Raw genomic sequence first — 15,635 nt, 5'->3', positions numbered from 1 at the left:
ACTGGTTTATACGCAGGTGTTATTGGACTTGGCGGAGGTACTGGCACCATCTTGAGGGCAAAAGTAGTAAGTGGAACTGAAACGCCGTCTTGAGGTTTCAGATCTTTACAAAAATGCCCAATGCTTGTAAAATTTGCAATGTTTTATATATGCATTCGGTATTTATTACAAAATCTGTAATTTAAAAAAGACGAGATTTAATCTAAACAACATCCCAAGGTGCAACGTTTATTATTATAATATTAACTGTCATTATTATTATTATTATTATTATTGTTGCAGTATTAGTTATTTGCCCTATATTTTCTATATCAAAGTTACATAAGGACCACTGCCCACCCTGCGGTTACGTAACAAAAGTTCATGTGCAGTCCAAATGTTTTTCATGGCAACTGTTCATCGCAGCATTACGGTAAAAGTCCTGTAGGACGTAGCATTTCAATATTAAAGTCGCTTGTATCGCCTTCATGTCGGAGTCCGACTAACCACCTCGTTCGCTTGTATAAACACTGTTTCTATCTGCTCTCGCCATATCTGATATAGGAATATATATTAGATTTTTAATTTACAGTCTTAAAATGTGATTGATTGACAGATAGCCACCAAAGTGATTTTATTTTGAAATTAATGTGGAGTATAGGCACGGGGAGAGGAAGGCTGGCTTCACTTTGACATTCTGACGTATGCAGCTATTCAAGGCAAATGTACAGTAAATAAGTAAGACGTATGGTTTATGTTGTAAACTTACTGCTGTTCTGTTTATTTATGACAGAATCATGGCGGCGGAGGCTAAGCAAAGCAGTTATGATGGCAGCCATGTGGAAAATTTCGAGTTCTACTTGCAATGCTCGGGCGAGCACGAATCCATTCTCCACTTTCTCATGAAGCACTTGCCAGAAGAATTCGAAAGGTACTAATGCTCAATGTCACGTGCTTTATAATTGAAACATTTTTAACGAGGGTTCCACCCAAAATGTACCATAATACATCATGTATTGATATCAAGTAAACACGTACAATATAGGTGCATCTCGATACATTTGAAAATCTTTGAGACGAAAAAGCGGTCACCTAATGAGAAAAAGAATAACGTTACAATATGAAGAAAAATAACATTTTAGGAGCATAAAGTTGAAGTATTACAGAGTAAAGAAGTTATTTTTTTTAAGTCTTAAACAAGAAACAAAGTTGTAATTTTTGGAAAATTGCGCTGCGGAAGAAGTTACGTTACAAGAATAAAGTCAAAATATTTTGGGATACAGTCACAATTACAGTAATAAAATTTAGTTGAGATGGTCGGGAAAAAAACAACAGCAGAAATGGAAAAAACACGTGACATTTTGAAAGAATAAAGTCGAAATTTTATGGTAATAACGTCATTTTTGGCCGTTAGTTGGTTCCAGACCCAACCGCGATAAGTGAATTCTCGTCAAGTAGGATTAAATATTAATAAATGGAATATTTTTGTAGTTAGCGCATAGAACACCTGTTTCTGACTTTCTAAATACGATTTTAACATTATTAGAAATGGCACCCCTATAGTCACCTTTGCACTCCTATTATTGTTTGTTCACAACACATTGCTCAACTGTAAAGCACAGGATGCATTTATTGATTGTAAAGTTAAGAAAGGGTTTTAAATGGCGTGGGGACGAAGGACAAAGTAAGAAGCCAAAAACGTAGTACTTCCACACAGAATGAGAGGAGAACTTTTTTTCACTCTATCATGTCAGACATGCCGTGGCTGACATCGCTGTGTGCTTGCCCTTGTTCGGAACTCTGCACCTGTGTATAAACTCACGGTAAAGCACACGCACAAACAACACCTGACAATGAGCCACCCAATAAAAACTGATCTGCCACGCCAAACTTTGGGGAAACTGGCTAAAGCGATTGTCATTGTATTCCCTGCCTATGTACGATGTGCTATGAGTGTATATTCCATAAGCAATTTACGAATATGCAGTTCCATCTTGTTAGTACAGCTCAACAACCACGAGTGTAATTCTTTTATGATGTGCTAACACTAACACTGTGTGGAGGATCATTTTTTTTCATCATGATCTTGTGTGTGCCGGTGCAGAATTGGAGCAGACAAAAGTGGCCTGGCTGTTCTCGGTGTGGGAAGCGGTGGAGGTATGTGATGACTGGAACAAGCACCTCGGAGCTTTGGCCTGAACTCATGCTGTGACGTAATGTGATGTTGCTATTGTTTATTCATCACTTGTTTAATTGTGAGATGGAAAAGCACATTACATCACACACTACAGTCAGCTCAACATACAGGCTCTATGTACACATTCAGGGCAGAGAAGACAGATGGTTTGAAAGAGGAGTGAGGGAGGCCATGTTAAGGTTGAGACACCATCTCTGAGCAGACACCAGCTCTCCCCCACACACAATGCTTTCCTTTCATTCCTTCCGCAGAGATTCAATAATTTAACTACTAAGAAAACAGTGATTCCAGCCAAATTAATGTTGTTTTGCATGCCTCTCAGGGATATAAGTACTTGGGTACTTCGCCATCCCCTCAGGCTACAGCTGTCCTATCTAGTCTTGAGCATGAACTGATGAAGCCTGCACGGACGAGAGGCAAAACATCTTCTAAGGCACCCTGAACAGTCCAGTTGCAATCGATTCAGTGCCCTGAGAATTAGACTGCTATCGTGCAAAAGCCTCAATGTTCAAAGTGAATAAGACTGTCCATAGTTAATGTGCTCCCTTGGCTGAGTGTGCAGCGTTGGATCTCACATTGAAGAGCGTTTATCAACATCTTCCAGGTGAAGTGGATGTCCAGATGCTGTCTCTCATGCAGTCCACCCTCTCCGCTCTTCCCATCACTGCTGACATCGTGGAAGGAAGCACCGAACTGGTTGCCAAATTCAAAGGTATTGACAACTTACAGTGAAGTTTTTGTCTTATAAGTATTATTCTTTTAAAATAAAATCAATATCATTCAACATGCATTGAGTTGTGACTTTTGTGCTTGCATTCCACCTGCTTGTAACGAAAGATAGGATGCAAGTGCTTCAAATATTGAAGGTGCTTCAAATATTGACTTGTTATTCAGCCTAAACAAATAAATGTGATTACGTAGTTTAATGGCAGCATTGCCTCAACCTTACCTTTGTTGACCCAAGCAGGGTTTTAATGACTTTTGGACATCATTTATATTTCTCCCCCGTAAAAGTACTGTATTTTCAGGATTGGTAACAAAGACTGATCACCTTCAGAAGATTCCATTCACTTGGCATACCATGCTGAGTGAGGAGTATATGCAGAAAACCAAGGGAAGAGGAGACGTGAAGACATTTGACTTCATACACATGATTCAGGTATATCTAGTTCATGGTTAAATCTAGTTATCTGTACTATTATGACTGGCAACTGATTGAATCCAGAAAAAATTGTAATACATTTGTTTTTTTTATATTGTGCAAAATGTCAAGAGAAAAGGCTGAAATGTTGATACTAATAACTAATTATAAAAATGTCAAAAGTTCAGCCCGGGGGCCATTTGCGGCTAATGTCACATTGTAGAAATAAAATAAATTAACTTTTAATTAAAAAAAATAAAATATGACATAAATAATAAAGTAAAATGAATGTAATACATAACAAAAAAATTAAACTGTAAATATCAGCAAAAATGTAAAAAAAAAGGCACAATGTTAAGAGAAAAGGCTGGAATGTTGATACTAACAACTAATAGCACAAATATTGTCTTTATACTGTATATACAGTAATCCCTCATTTATCGCATTTAATTGGTTCCAGACCCAACAGTGATAAAGGAATTTCCGCCAAGTGGGGTTCCTTATTTATAAATAAAATATTTTCGTGATTAGAGCATAGAAAACCAGTTTCCGACCTTCTAAATATGTTTTTTTAACACTATCAGATATTTTATGTGACATCGGACAACAAAATCCGCAGTGGGAGGTGCTTGCAGTACTCTCCTAATCCTGACGGGGTGGGGGCATGCGTGAGCTGGAAGGTGTTTGTCACCGACGTCCTTTCATAGAGATTTTTTGTTTTGACAACAGCAGCACCAGCTGGAGAGCAGCAAGTTAAATGCAAGATATTTGTATGCTCTGATGAATGAATAAACGGGGGGAATGAGCAAGTGTAACATTCCCTCTAACCGTGCCTTACAGATGCTGTACTATGTGGATGACCTGACAGAAACAATCAAATTCTACCACAGCCTTCTGAACAAGAATGGCAGGCTCATGATCATCATAGAAAGCGGTAAGCAGTCCAAGTTCAAATAACTTTCAATGATCAACTGTAGGATAACTGTAAAAACATGAGTGCAATAGTGGTGTGACCAGTAGTATATTTTTTTCAACTTTTTAAACATAAATATGCATAATGAAGTGCAAAGTGCTTTTCAAAACACATTGCATGGCTAGAAATAATGTATAGTTCAATAAGCAAAATTCAATTGCACTGACTAATCCTCCAAAAATATTGACTCCAGCATATACTAGTACTAAAAAGATGCCTATCAAACTATACAGTCAAACCTGTCTTAGCGGCCACCTGTATATAACGGCCACCTGCCTATAGCGGCCGCTGAAAAATCCTCCCGCGGAAAATTTGCGTGTTATGGACCCTGTGTATAGTGGTCACCTGTCTAATGCGGCCAGCGGCCACACATTTTGTATCCCTTGGTCAATATCTGACCGCATATAGCGGCCAAAATACTGACTCAAGCAGAAGCTTCATGCACGAAAAAGTTTTGTTTTTTAATCAATGAAGCCGTCGTGTGTAGACTTTAATTACTGAGTCCTAGCTCAGTCACAATCATTCACAAGATCCACACAAACTGTCAGTTGTTCCACATAAAAAAAAGCCGTCTTCTTTGGAGCTTGTTGCAGACAGTGACACCGTTTATTTCCTGGTGTGAGACAATGTGCACTGGTCAATACTGTAATGCCGCTTGTTGTGGGGAAGGAGAGACTCATGTCGCCAATGCACTTTAATCGCTTTATTAACAGCGGAGAACACTGCAGGACTTCACATCCATGGCAACATCCACACACTTCCCAACTCTCTCGACACGCACCGTCACTTCCTGATGAACTAAAGCTGTAATGACACTCTGTCGTATATATAGTAGCACAGCTTTGTTCTGTGGGTGGTGTAGAATAACAATCCTAGTTGTTCTTTACAACTTTTATCCACAGTCCCACAGTGCCCTCTACTGGTCAACATGTAACAGTATAATTATATGTATCTGCAAACACAACAAGCTTCTAATCACAGACATGTTAATATATGCGTGCACAATTTCAAAATGGCCACCAACCTGTCTATAACGGCCACCTGTCTATAGAGGCCACTTTTGCCGTTTCCCTTTAGTGGTCGCTATAGACAGGTTTGACTGTATAAAGGTAAAATAACAGGTCTGACAACATTGGGTGCACCCACTCAATTATATGACCATTTCACTTGACCATATAGTATCTGTGTCCTGTGTAAGATCTCATTAGAACACATAAGTGTCCAATGATTAACAATATCATTATGAATAGGTAACAGTGTGACTATTTTGGTTCTTCAGTTCGGGAAAAACAATAAATATGTTTATTTTTTTATTGGTTAATAAAGTCTATTAAAGTGTTTTTTTTTTTTTTTTAAATAATACATTTCTTGATGCAAAACAGCCAATTCGGGCTGGGACACGCTGTGGAGGACTTTCTCAAAAGAGCTGTGCAATGAGATACTCCCAGTGTATCGTTCATCTTCAGACGTCTTGGCCTCCCTGAAGAGTCTGGGTCTGAAATACGAGGAACATTTCATCCCCAACACCTTTGACATTACTGAGTGCTTCGATCCAAACAGCAAGACTGGACAACATCTGATTAGTTTCATGACAGGCAGAGAGAATTTCTACCAGTCGTTCACGCCACGAGTAAGAGCTGACATACTAAACGTTCTCCGGAGCAAGTGTAGCACAGAAAAGGAGGGCAAAGTGTCTTTTAACAGTGAAATGAGATGTGTATTTGTTTACGCTTGAACCTGTTTCTCTCTGGGGTAATGATTATCATGAATGAACTGAAATTAACATGTACTCAAATGCTTTCTTAAAAATAATTTGCAAGATTGAGTTGTATTTTTGCTGAAAATAAGCATAACAACTTAGAATTATTGTAAGCATTCTTTTCTTCATAAAACAAATATGTCTTTGGTACTTTGGTACGAGTTTGTACTCGCAAAATTGCAACTTTTTTTAATCATTAGAATACACCTTTTTTCTCTCGCTATTTTGAGTTTATTCTGATAAAATAAAATAAAAAAATTTCCATTTCTGATGTTTTTTTTTTTTAAATTATCTGTTTTGTTTGTTTTTCATAATATTAAGTCTTTTCAGAATATTAAGTCGTCCTTTATGCTACTAAAATGACAGTATTTTTTCCAATACTATAATGATGTTATTCTCATAAAATTACGACTTTTTCTCATTAAATTACAACATTTTTCTCTTAATATTTTGACTTCTCTATTGCAAAATTACAGCTTTTTTTTTTTTTCCATTTTTGCTGTTTTATTTTTTCATTTTCCAACTATTTCTTCTTCTAAATTAACATAATTATTACTTTATTCCCATAATATTTTGACATTATTCTTGTAACTTTGATTACATAAAGTTGTAATTTTCCAAAAATTACAACTTTATTTGTAGTTTTGTTTCTCATAATTTATAATTATTAGTGACTTTTAAAAAAGTCTTTCTTTACTTTATTATATAAATTTCATGCTACTAAAATTTTGTTATTTCTCCTCATAATATTACAACGTTATTCTCGTGAAATTCCGACTTTCTCTTGTTATATTACAACTTTTTTCTCTATATTTCAACTTTATTCTTGTAAAAGTACTGCTGATTTTTCCACTGTTGGTTTTTTAGTTTTCTTGTTAAATTAGATTTTTAGAATGTGCAGCGGCGGTGGCCGAGTGGTTAGCATGTTGGTCACACAGTGGGTTTGAATCGCTGCTTGGGCATCTCTGTGTGGAGTTTGAGTGGGTTTTCTCCGGGTACTACGGTTTCCTCCCACATTCCAAAAACATGCATGTTAGGTTAATTGGTGACTCTAAATTGTCCATAGGTATGAATGTGAGTGTGAATGGTTGTTTGTCTATATGTGCCCCGCAAATGGCTGGCGACCAGTCCAGGGTGTACCCCGCCTCTCGCCGGAAGTCAGCTGGGATAGGCTCCAGCAAACCACCGCGACCCTCGTGAGGATAAGAGTCATAGAAAATGGATGGATGGATGGATGGATGGAATGTGCCGGGGCCCACAAATGGACCTTGGGCTGCACTTTGGACATCCCTGGATTACAGTGCTTATAATGCATGGATAAAGTGCACAATAATTTTTTTAGCCACTGAAACCTAAGCAGCTGTTGCACCTTGAATCCAGCAGATGGCAGTGCATGTGCAAGAATGACGCACACGTCCTGTGGGCGCTTCATAAAGTGTCCAGCAGAGGGCATAATGACCTGCCATTTAAAGTAAATATTACACCAAATAGAGAAAACAGTAACGTTAACCGAACGGTGTTTATTTATAAATGCTTATAGTGATGTATGACTTTAAAGGAAACACTTTATGGTGTGACTGCACACACACACAAACACACACACACACACACACACACAATTGCATTGCCAACCTGCTGAGGTCTTGTCTCAGGCGAATCTTGCAAATGTATTCTGGCTGCTCATTTAGCTCATTAGCCTTAATAGATAGGTAATTGAAATTCATCAGAAATTCTTGTCGGTGCCCCCCCTCCTGCAACAAACCCCATCCCCTACCCATGTCAGTGGGTTTTCAGCACCTGCTCAGGCTTCATTAAAGAAGGTCCTCACTGGGCCCTCGCATACCACTGAGTGACAGAGCATTAGTCACCGAGATAATCAGCCTCAACACACTGACACTAATTCTTGCTTAAGAGCCATGCCAGAAGATCAGCAAATTCACAATAATCACCTTTTTTTACTTGATTCAAGTGTACTTGTAAGTAAACATAGGATTTGACACCCGTTTCGTGTATTTATTGTCCATGTTATGATAATTAGCCACACATGTGCTCAGTGGAGTTTTGACGTTGTGAAGTGGTGAATTCATCACCACAGCGCACACGTCCGATGTTGCACATGTGCCAACACATATGACTGCGAGATCCCTTCAGGTGAAGCTCTTCATCCGGAAAGAAACCAACCTGCTTCAGCCCATCTGGCCCAGCGATCATGGATGAACCTTCAGCTTCTGGCTCAAGCCTAATGAGCAAATGTGTTCTTTATGATTTTATCTGAGGAGGTTTACTTGATAATATTTATCATTTTTGTCCAATATATTGGGTGTAAAATGTTGAAAAAAATACCCATCTTATTTAAATAACAACAATAATAAGCATAGTGAATTCAAATGATACCAATATGAACTGATATCTCATTTTTATGCCAATATCGGCTGATAAAATCCATATATATATATATATTTATTTATTTCTTTTGCTGATGATGATATCTAATATGTTTTACTCAAACTGGTTCATGCATGACGAGCTTAATGAGCCCGGTTTATAATTTCACTGTATTTATTAGCCCCGAGTTTCATAGGTTGCAATTTACGGAGGTTTGTGCCCCCATAGTAATGTGCAGCTTTACAAATTGTATAATTGCCAGCATTATTTAATTGGATTCTTATTTGTGAATGTGTGAAGACTTGACCCTTCTCACTTGCTGATAGCAGGAGAACACGTTACAAAATCGCTCGCCACTCTGCGCTTCAAATTTTGCGGCTTCCCTCTATCACGGTTTTTCAGAAATATATTAATTAATAAATATTGCTGTTTTGTGGTTGAATACAGCCTATTATAAGTCATACATACGCATATAAGGCATACAGAAGACAAATTCAAAGACCTTGTAATGATGTAATATTCTGCACTGGTCAGTAGGTGCCAGTAATGTTACACTGATGAGACAGTAGCCACCACAGGAAGTACCGTAATGAAGTAAAAAATTGTAGCTATTCAATCTTTTTCACTTCCGATCCGATACCGATATTTCAGTCTTGAATATCGTCCGATACCGATATCAAAACAAATCATACATACTTTTAGTGTGGATTGTTAGAAAAGGCTTGATCAAGTGATGTTACTCTAATATAGAACAATCAGCAACAGTTGGAAAAATAGACCCATTACTTTAAGCATCTGCGGTACAGTTTTATCCACAATGTAGTGGCGGCTAGGCATAATATAGCAACGTTCCCAATTAAGCGTTTAAACCCAACATTACTCAGCACCGACAGGAGCTGGTCATGTTTTCCATTCTTTTCCCATGTAACGCTGCTTGAAATGTGCAATGAGTTTAGTCGTATTAAACTTGCCCGGTTGTGCGCCACCACGGGAAACTTGTACATGACAAGTTTTGCACTCATCTGCAACATATGTTTCGGGCTTTAACGAAAAATACACAGGGCCTCTTATTCCATGCTTACTCCATGCGGCCACTGCTGGATAGACGTGCTGGGTGGGAGTCTAGAATTGACTGCTTGTATCGGAGTGACAGTATTGGAGATTTTAGATGCAGGCCGATATATTCAGTTTTTTAGCTGATATTGAACCAGTATCCAATATCAATATCAGATCGGGAGATCCTTAGTAAAAAGGAGCAACAACAAAAACTCTCACAATGCTAACATGAGTGTCTATATCACAGTATGTCTTATTTATGTTTTCTCTTATAAATACTACTATAGTGGGTAAAGGTGACTATCGGGGTGTTATTTCATGTCTAGAGGGCTCCAATAATGTTAAAACCTGTATTTAGAAGGCCATAAACAGGTTTTCTATGCTCTAACTATGAAAATATTTGATATAGAAATAAGGAGTCCTACTTCAGGGAAATTCACCTATCGCAGTCAGGTGTGGAACTGATTGATAGGGCTGCTCCGGTCAGGTTTTTATGTTGCCGATCCCGATCATCCACGTGTGAAATCAGCCAATACCAATCACATAGATTAAGTGTAAATTTTTAAATAAACATAAAAAAAACATTTATTTTCATAGCTTATTTCAACCCAAACAAAGCGAATGTTTTTTTGTTTTTTTTTTCCACAACATTAACAGAATGCTTGTATCCACAACTCACATTTTGTATTTCAGAATGCATTTCTTTCTTGTGTTCTCACATTATTAACTGAAAACCTGAATGAAAAGCACGCTTGCAGTGGGGGGGGGGCTATAAGATATGAAAGGGGAACCATAACATTTTGACAAAAACATATTTGACTTACTTTTTCAAAATCACTGGTGAAACTCAGAGGATCAGGTGCCTTCTTTTAGGAGACTTTGGATGCAAGCGCATCAGCAGGACACCAGGCAGTCGGCAAACCTGGTTTCCTCCACCGCCGACGACGTCCGGCCGTCCAGTAGCAATGTTACAAAATTGTAGAACTTTGTAAAATCAAGTCTGTGATTAATTCTATGTGATAAAGCATGACTTGAACTTTAATTTGATACCCCATTCACTTCTCTAGCCCAAATATTAAAGAAGGTAGAGCAGACTTCATATCGTAAAATAGTGCCTTTGGTCCCCATTGCTTTGAGTCAAGAAAAAAGCTGTGATCGACCCACGGACAACCGTACTACAAAATATATAATAACTTAGGCTGTGGAAATCTGTTTTAAAAGTCAACAGAGTAGCCATTTGCATGTTTTTGATCATCAAAAAGTGCAGGGAAGAAAGTCAATGCCTCACACTGCAGTGCAGCAGCACGCTGTGTGTACACCCCACACTAACCACAATGCAAACGAGACATGTAGTATTTCCGGGCAAAAACGGCCAATTCAATTTTAATGAAATTTTCTCTGCAGATAGATATTAAAAAATGTATCTTCCATATACCGTTTATCGCCTTCCATAGCTCCGCTCCAGGAATTTGGAAGGCTTTAAGTTGTACTTAATTTTTCCAAGCACGAATTGACTTGATGTGGTCCAACACTCAATATAAATCCGATACGAACTAGAAGATGAAGAAGTAACCTACATAACAAACATCTATACTAACGAAAATGCACCCGATATGAAAAAAAATGCGTTATTAACGACGTCCGCACGGACTCTCCTACAGAGCGCGCACGTTCACTGTTCGATTTTTTTCATCGCTAAAATCTGGGTTTTGTAACATTGCTACATCCAGTCCGATGAATCCAGCCCGCTTGATATCTAATTAGCCACCGCCCGACCGCCGATCACACCGCAAGCTGCGAAAACCACACCGCACCCTGCCAAGTGCCCGCCCCCCAAATGCCGCACCAAACTAAAGCTTTTTAAGGCGTGTTTTGCAGGGCCCAAAACTTATATCACTCCCACAACGACAGGAAGTCCCACACGGCAGACGTGCTTGTTTTGGCTGTGTGAAGGGAAAGTGGGCGGGAGAAGGCGGCTATAGCCTGGCTGCACCAAAGGGGTCGGAGCGGATCGGCGTTTAAAAGCAAGTATCGGCAAATGTCGATACAGTGCTTTTTCACGGAAATCAGCTAATACCGATCGGTGGCCGATCTATCAGAGCACCCCAACCGATTAACCACGATAAGTTTGTTAAGAGAAAATGTTTGAAATGAATAAGGCACTATTGTGGTATTGCACATTGCAGCATTTGCTTTACATGTTTACAATGTGTTCATTGCACAGTCTTAGTTTGAGGGAAGAGCTGCTGCCAATATCGTTACCGATTGATATCGGTATATGTAATAAACATTGAGATATCAGTAAGTGACATCATAATGTTGGTGTTTCTGTATCATGACGTATCCATCATTGGATAAACTGAATGAGATCCAATATTAGCAAGTCCTAATATTAACGTCACAACACTTTTTCAACTTGGCCCCCCAAATAGATGAATGATTTTAAAACCCTGAAAGAAAAATAAATTAGTGTCAGCTGTAGTTTGCGGCTGCTTCTAAAAGCTGCACAACAAACCGCCAACTTTAGCTCCACTTGGTTATTGTCTGCACATTTGTCAGAAAAAAAAATCCACTTATCTTGGAGGACAAACCACCGATGGCATCTGGGTATTTTTTGCAGCGTGGATATTCAGCGCTTGACCAGATTCCCTCTTTAGATGTTTATCTACTTGAATATGGCTTCTCTCCACACCGGGCCAGCGTCTTCTTCTATCAGCCATCATGTCAGAGTAGCTCTGTGAGACCCAGCTGCACATAAAGTGGCCCCTAAAATACATCAGACACCCTCTAATGGGCAGAGGCTGCGACCAGGCCTTGAAATATAGCTCTGATATCAGTCCTGTAAATGGCTGGCCTCCGTGACATATTTCATCCCGGAGAATTAGTCCTGTTTAGCAACTGCTGTTATATAGCAGCAGTCCAGCAGAATATGCTCGTTTGATGGACGACAGCTGAGCTTCCCGCCCTCCCTTTCTTTAAATTCAGCTCGATAATGCCGCGAGTGAATGAGGTGAACATCCCGGTTACTGGATTCGGCCTTTCTCTCTGCCGGAGGTTGAACTTTGCTGCAGAGGACTGATGCCATACACTTGCTGGCTTGAATCAATCTAAGCCGATTAAGCACGAATCAGAAAGGGTGCAAAGTGGTGACTCTGCTCTAATCACGTTTATGTTGGTCTGTGTCATTAATCTAGCGGTTCAAGGCCTTGCTGGGCCGATCCTCAGCAGCACGCCTGTGTGGGGGTGAATGTGGACAAGTTGCACCGATAAGCACTTGTTTTTATTCAGCGTGCCACAGGTTGGACCACATGTACACTGAAGGATAAATCAGGCCAGAAACATCACTAAATGACCCACTCAGTTCAAGCCGTGATTAATTACACATCAGCCTTTTTATCCTGGAGTGCCATTGCATATACTGTATTGTGTGCTCTGCACAATGTAACAATCCCTACTCCCTCGTTTATCACAGTTAATTGGTTCCAGCAGCACTGTGATAAGTGAATTTATTTATAAATGGAATATTTTTGTAGTTAGAGCATAGAAAACATGATTACAACCTTTTAAATACGTTTTTTAACATTATTAGAGCCCTCTAGACAATAAAAAGCACCAGTATAGTCACCTTTATACTTGTATTACCCAATATAGTAGACATAATAAGAGAAAATAAGACATTTTAGATATAAGTAATACTTGTGCTCATATGTGTCGCTGTAAATGTGTTCCGGTGTTGGACATGAAATGAGTCTTATGCCTGTTGTGAGATAATTCAAATTCACTGCAATAAAAGCCTGTCGTTACAACAATCAAGTCTGGTGCGTGTGTGTCTCACCAAACGTTACAGTAACATTACTGACACCTAGTGACCAGTGTAGAATACTACATATCATCACAACATCTTTGAATGCGTCTTCTGAATGCCTTATATATTTGTATTTTAGTTCATTTAGCCATTTTATGCTCGAAAATGCTTAATTTAGGCAAAAATATACCAAATTTGCTTTAATATACATATTTTTGACATGATGAATGTCCTTAAATAATCAAACATCAAATTTTGGAAAAACCGTGATAGAGTGAAGCCGCAAAAATTGAAGCGCGTGGCGAGGGATTACTGTTCCATAGGGGTGTCCAAACTTTTTTCCAGCGAGGGCCACATAATGAAAAATGAAAGGATGCATATTGATATTTTGTAAACCAACACATGTAGATTTTTGATGAAGGTAAAAAAGCATATTATTAGTCCGAACTTTGGTCTTTTTTTCCAGCCCCATTTTTTATGTTTTTTTTTTCAAATATTTTAACTTGAATTTTATTTTTGGAATATTAAGGCTTTATTGCTAGAATATTTCGACGTTGTTAATATTAAATATTGCTCATATGAATGAATTAACATTAAATATTAATTAATATGAATTTATTATTACTTTTTCCCCCAACCAAATTTTTTCAAAAATTACAGCTTTAATTGTTGTTTTGTTTGTTCCTGATAATATTACATCTTTAAAAAAAATGTATTTTTTCTTTATTATTTCATTTTTTTGCTACTACAATGGCGTTAATATTCCTCATAATATTACGTTATTCTCGGAAGTTTATGACTTTCTGTTGTTAGATTACGACTTTTTTCTCTTAACATTTTGACTTTATTCCTGTAAAATTACTGATGATTTCTTCATTTTTGCTGTTTTTTTTTTTAGTTGTCTTGTTAAATTATATTTTGACAATGTGCCGCAGACCAATTAAGAAACAGCCGTGGGCAGCACATGGCCCCCGGGCCGCACTTAATGCACTGATAATGCTGAGTTTAGTTCACTTAATCCAACTATATGTTTATTATTGTCGATGTAGTTTGCAAGAGAGGTGTTATTATGTCACCATAATTATTATAGTCAATATTAAAAACACCTACCAGCATTATGCAGTTACATTCAGCCAGTGGTTTGGCTACAGGACCACCCGTTCATGACAAGCGGCAACCGAAATTGCTGAAATTTGTCAACTCAAATATCTTATATTTAATGACAAGACTGTAGTTTGAATTTGCGGTAGTGCAAAATAACACAGTGTGCCACCAAAATACTGTATAACAAGCAAGAAATACTTACAGTCAAACACTTTCTAATTAGGCACAACAAGAGAGTGGCCTGACACATTTATCTTATCTTAATGGCAGTAGTCTACTAACATACGCTGTTGCTCTTCTTCAATGACAGAGTTTCAAATGGCAGTGTTGTCGCCACCTATAGGAGTATTAATAGACGACATCCCGCTGCATACAAAAAATCTGCTTCAGAATAAAAGCGCAAACTCAGAAGACCCGTGACCCCAAAAGTGGTTGATAATGCTTGTTGTGAACTACCTCAAATACGACAATATTGTTGTTGTTAAATCAGTTTTCTAATAGATATTTATAGATAAGGTCAGTGTACCCAATTCTGTGGCAAGCGTCGTTTCTAGTTCACTCGTTTCGTGCCGTCAAAATGAAACAAAAACGTGCCCGACAATTTGTGATAAAAAAGGAACAGTGTGATTCTAACGCTGAGCCATTTGCTCATTTCAACAAATGAGCACATGTCAATTTTTCACTCGTGTCAACTGCAAAAGCTCCAGAGGGGAAGATCCTCTTTAATTGCAGTGAAGTTTACCCGCACCTCACCCCGTGTTTGAGGCCGTGCTTGTCATTTATTCTTGGTGAGATATAAAAAAAATAAAATAAAAAAAAAAAGCTCCATTCCGTTGTTGTGCTCAGCCTGTCCCTCGGATTCCTCTGTTTGGATTGCTGTGTTACGTTTTGGCAAAATTGCAAATCAGTGTGTCATTCTTCCTCGTGCAGAAATGGATGAGCTCACATATTGAGACCATTTTTAGTCAGCATTAACTTGTAAATACAATATTTCATTGAATTGTACATGTATAGGTATGGTTTTATCAGTAAACTCCATTTTGGATGTTGGTCACTTTGCCCTAAGGAGCTGTTTGCCCTACAAGAACAGAAGTAGCCTTTAAATCAATAGAAGTTAACATTTAGATCTTCACTCATGCTGTTTCAGGGGAGAGGAGCAGAAATCTGCAGAGCATTCTTGCTTGAAATTGGCCAAATCAAAGATTATTGATCTGAATATTTACAGTTTGTAGGCTT

At 38.3% G+C, this 15,635-nt stretch overlaps 1 protein-coding gene across 3 annotated transcripts; it reads left to right on the top strand.

Annotated features, from left to right (window-relative positions):
• Positions 1 to 633: 633 nt before the first annotated feature.
• On the top strand, positions 634 to 6,401 carry LOC129188191 (histamine N-methyltransferase-like). 3 transcript variants are annotated; one of them, XM_054788373.1, is made up of 7 exons: positions 634 to 681; positions 773 to 910; positions 2,084 to 2,136; positions 2,781 to 2,888; positions 3,205 to 3,335; positions 4,158 to 4,251; positions 5,673 to 6,401. In XM_054788373.1, the coding sequence occupies exons 2-7, from the start codon at positions 777 to 779 to the stop codon at positions 6,023 to 6,025; spliced, it is 873 nt and encodes a 290-aa protein (XP_054644348.1). In that variant the 5' UTR covers positions 634 to 681; positions 773 to 776; the 3' UTR covers positions 6,026 to 6,401. The 3 variants fall into 3 exon arrangements, with proteins under 3 accessions (XP_054644348.1, XP_054644347.1, XP_054644346.1); XM_054788372.1 differs by having other exon boundaries at positions 640 to 704; XM_054788371.1 differs by having other exon boundaries at positions 642 to 698.
• The last annotated feature ends 9,234 nt before the right edge of the window (positions 6,402 to 15,635 follow it).

The sequence above is a fragment of the Dunckerocampus dactyliophorus genome, chromosome 9 (assembly GCF_027744805.1).
Source record: "Dunckerocampus dactyliophorus isolate RoL2022-P2 chromosome 9, RoL_Ddac_1.1, whole genome shotgun sequence".
Taxonomy (NCBI): Eukaryota; Metazoa; Chordata; class Actinopteri; order Syngnathiformes; family Syngnathidae; genus Dunckerocampus; species Dunckerocampus dactyliophorus.
The sequence above is the reverse complement of the archived record's forward strand: the minus strand, read 5'-3'. Positions and strand labels throughout refer to the sequence as shown.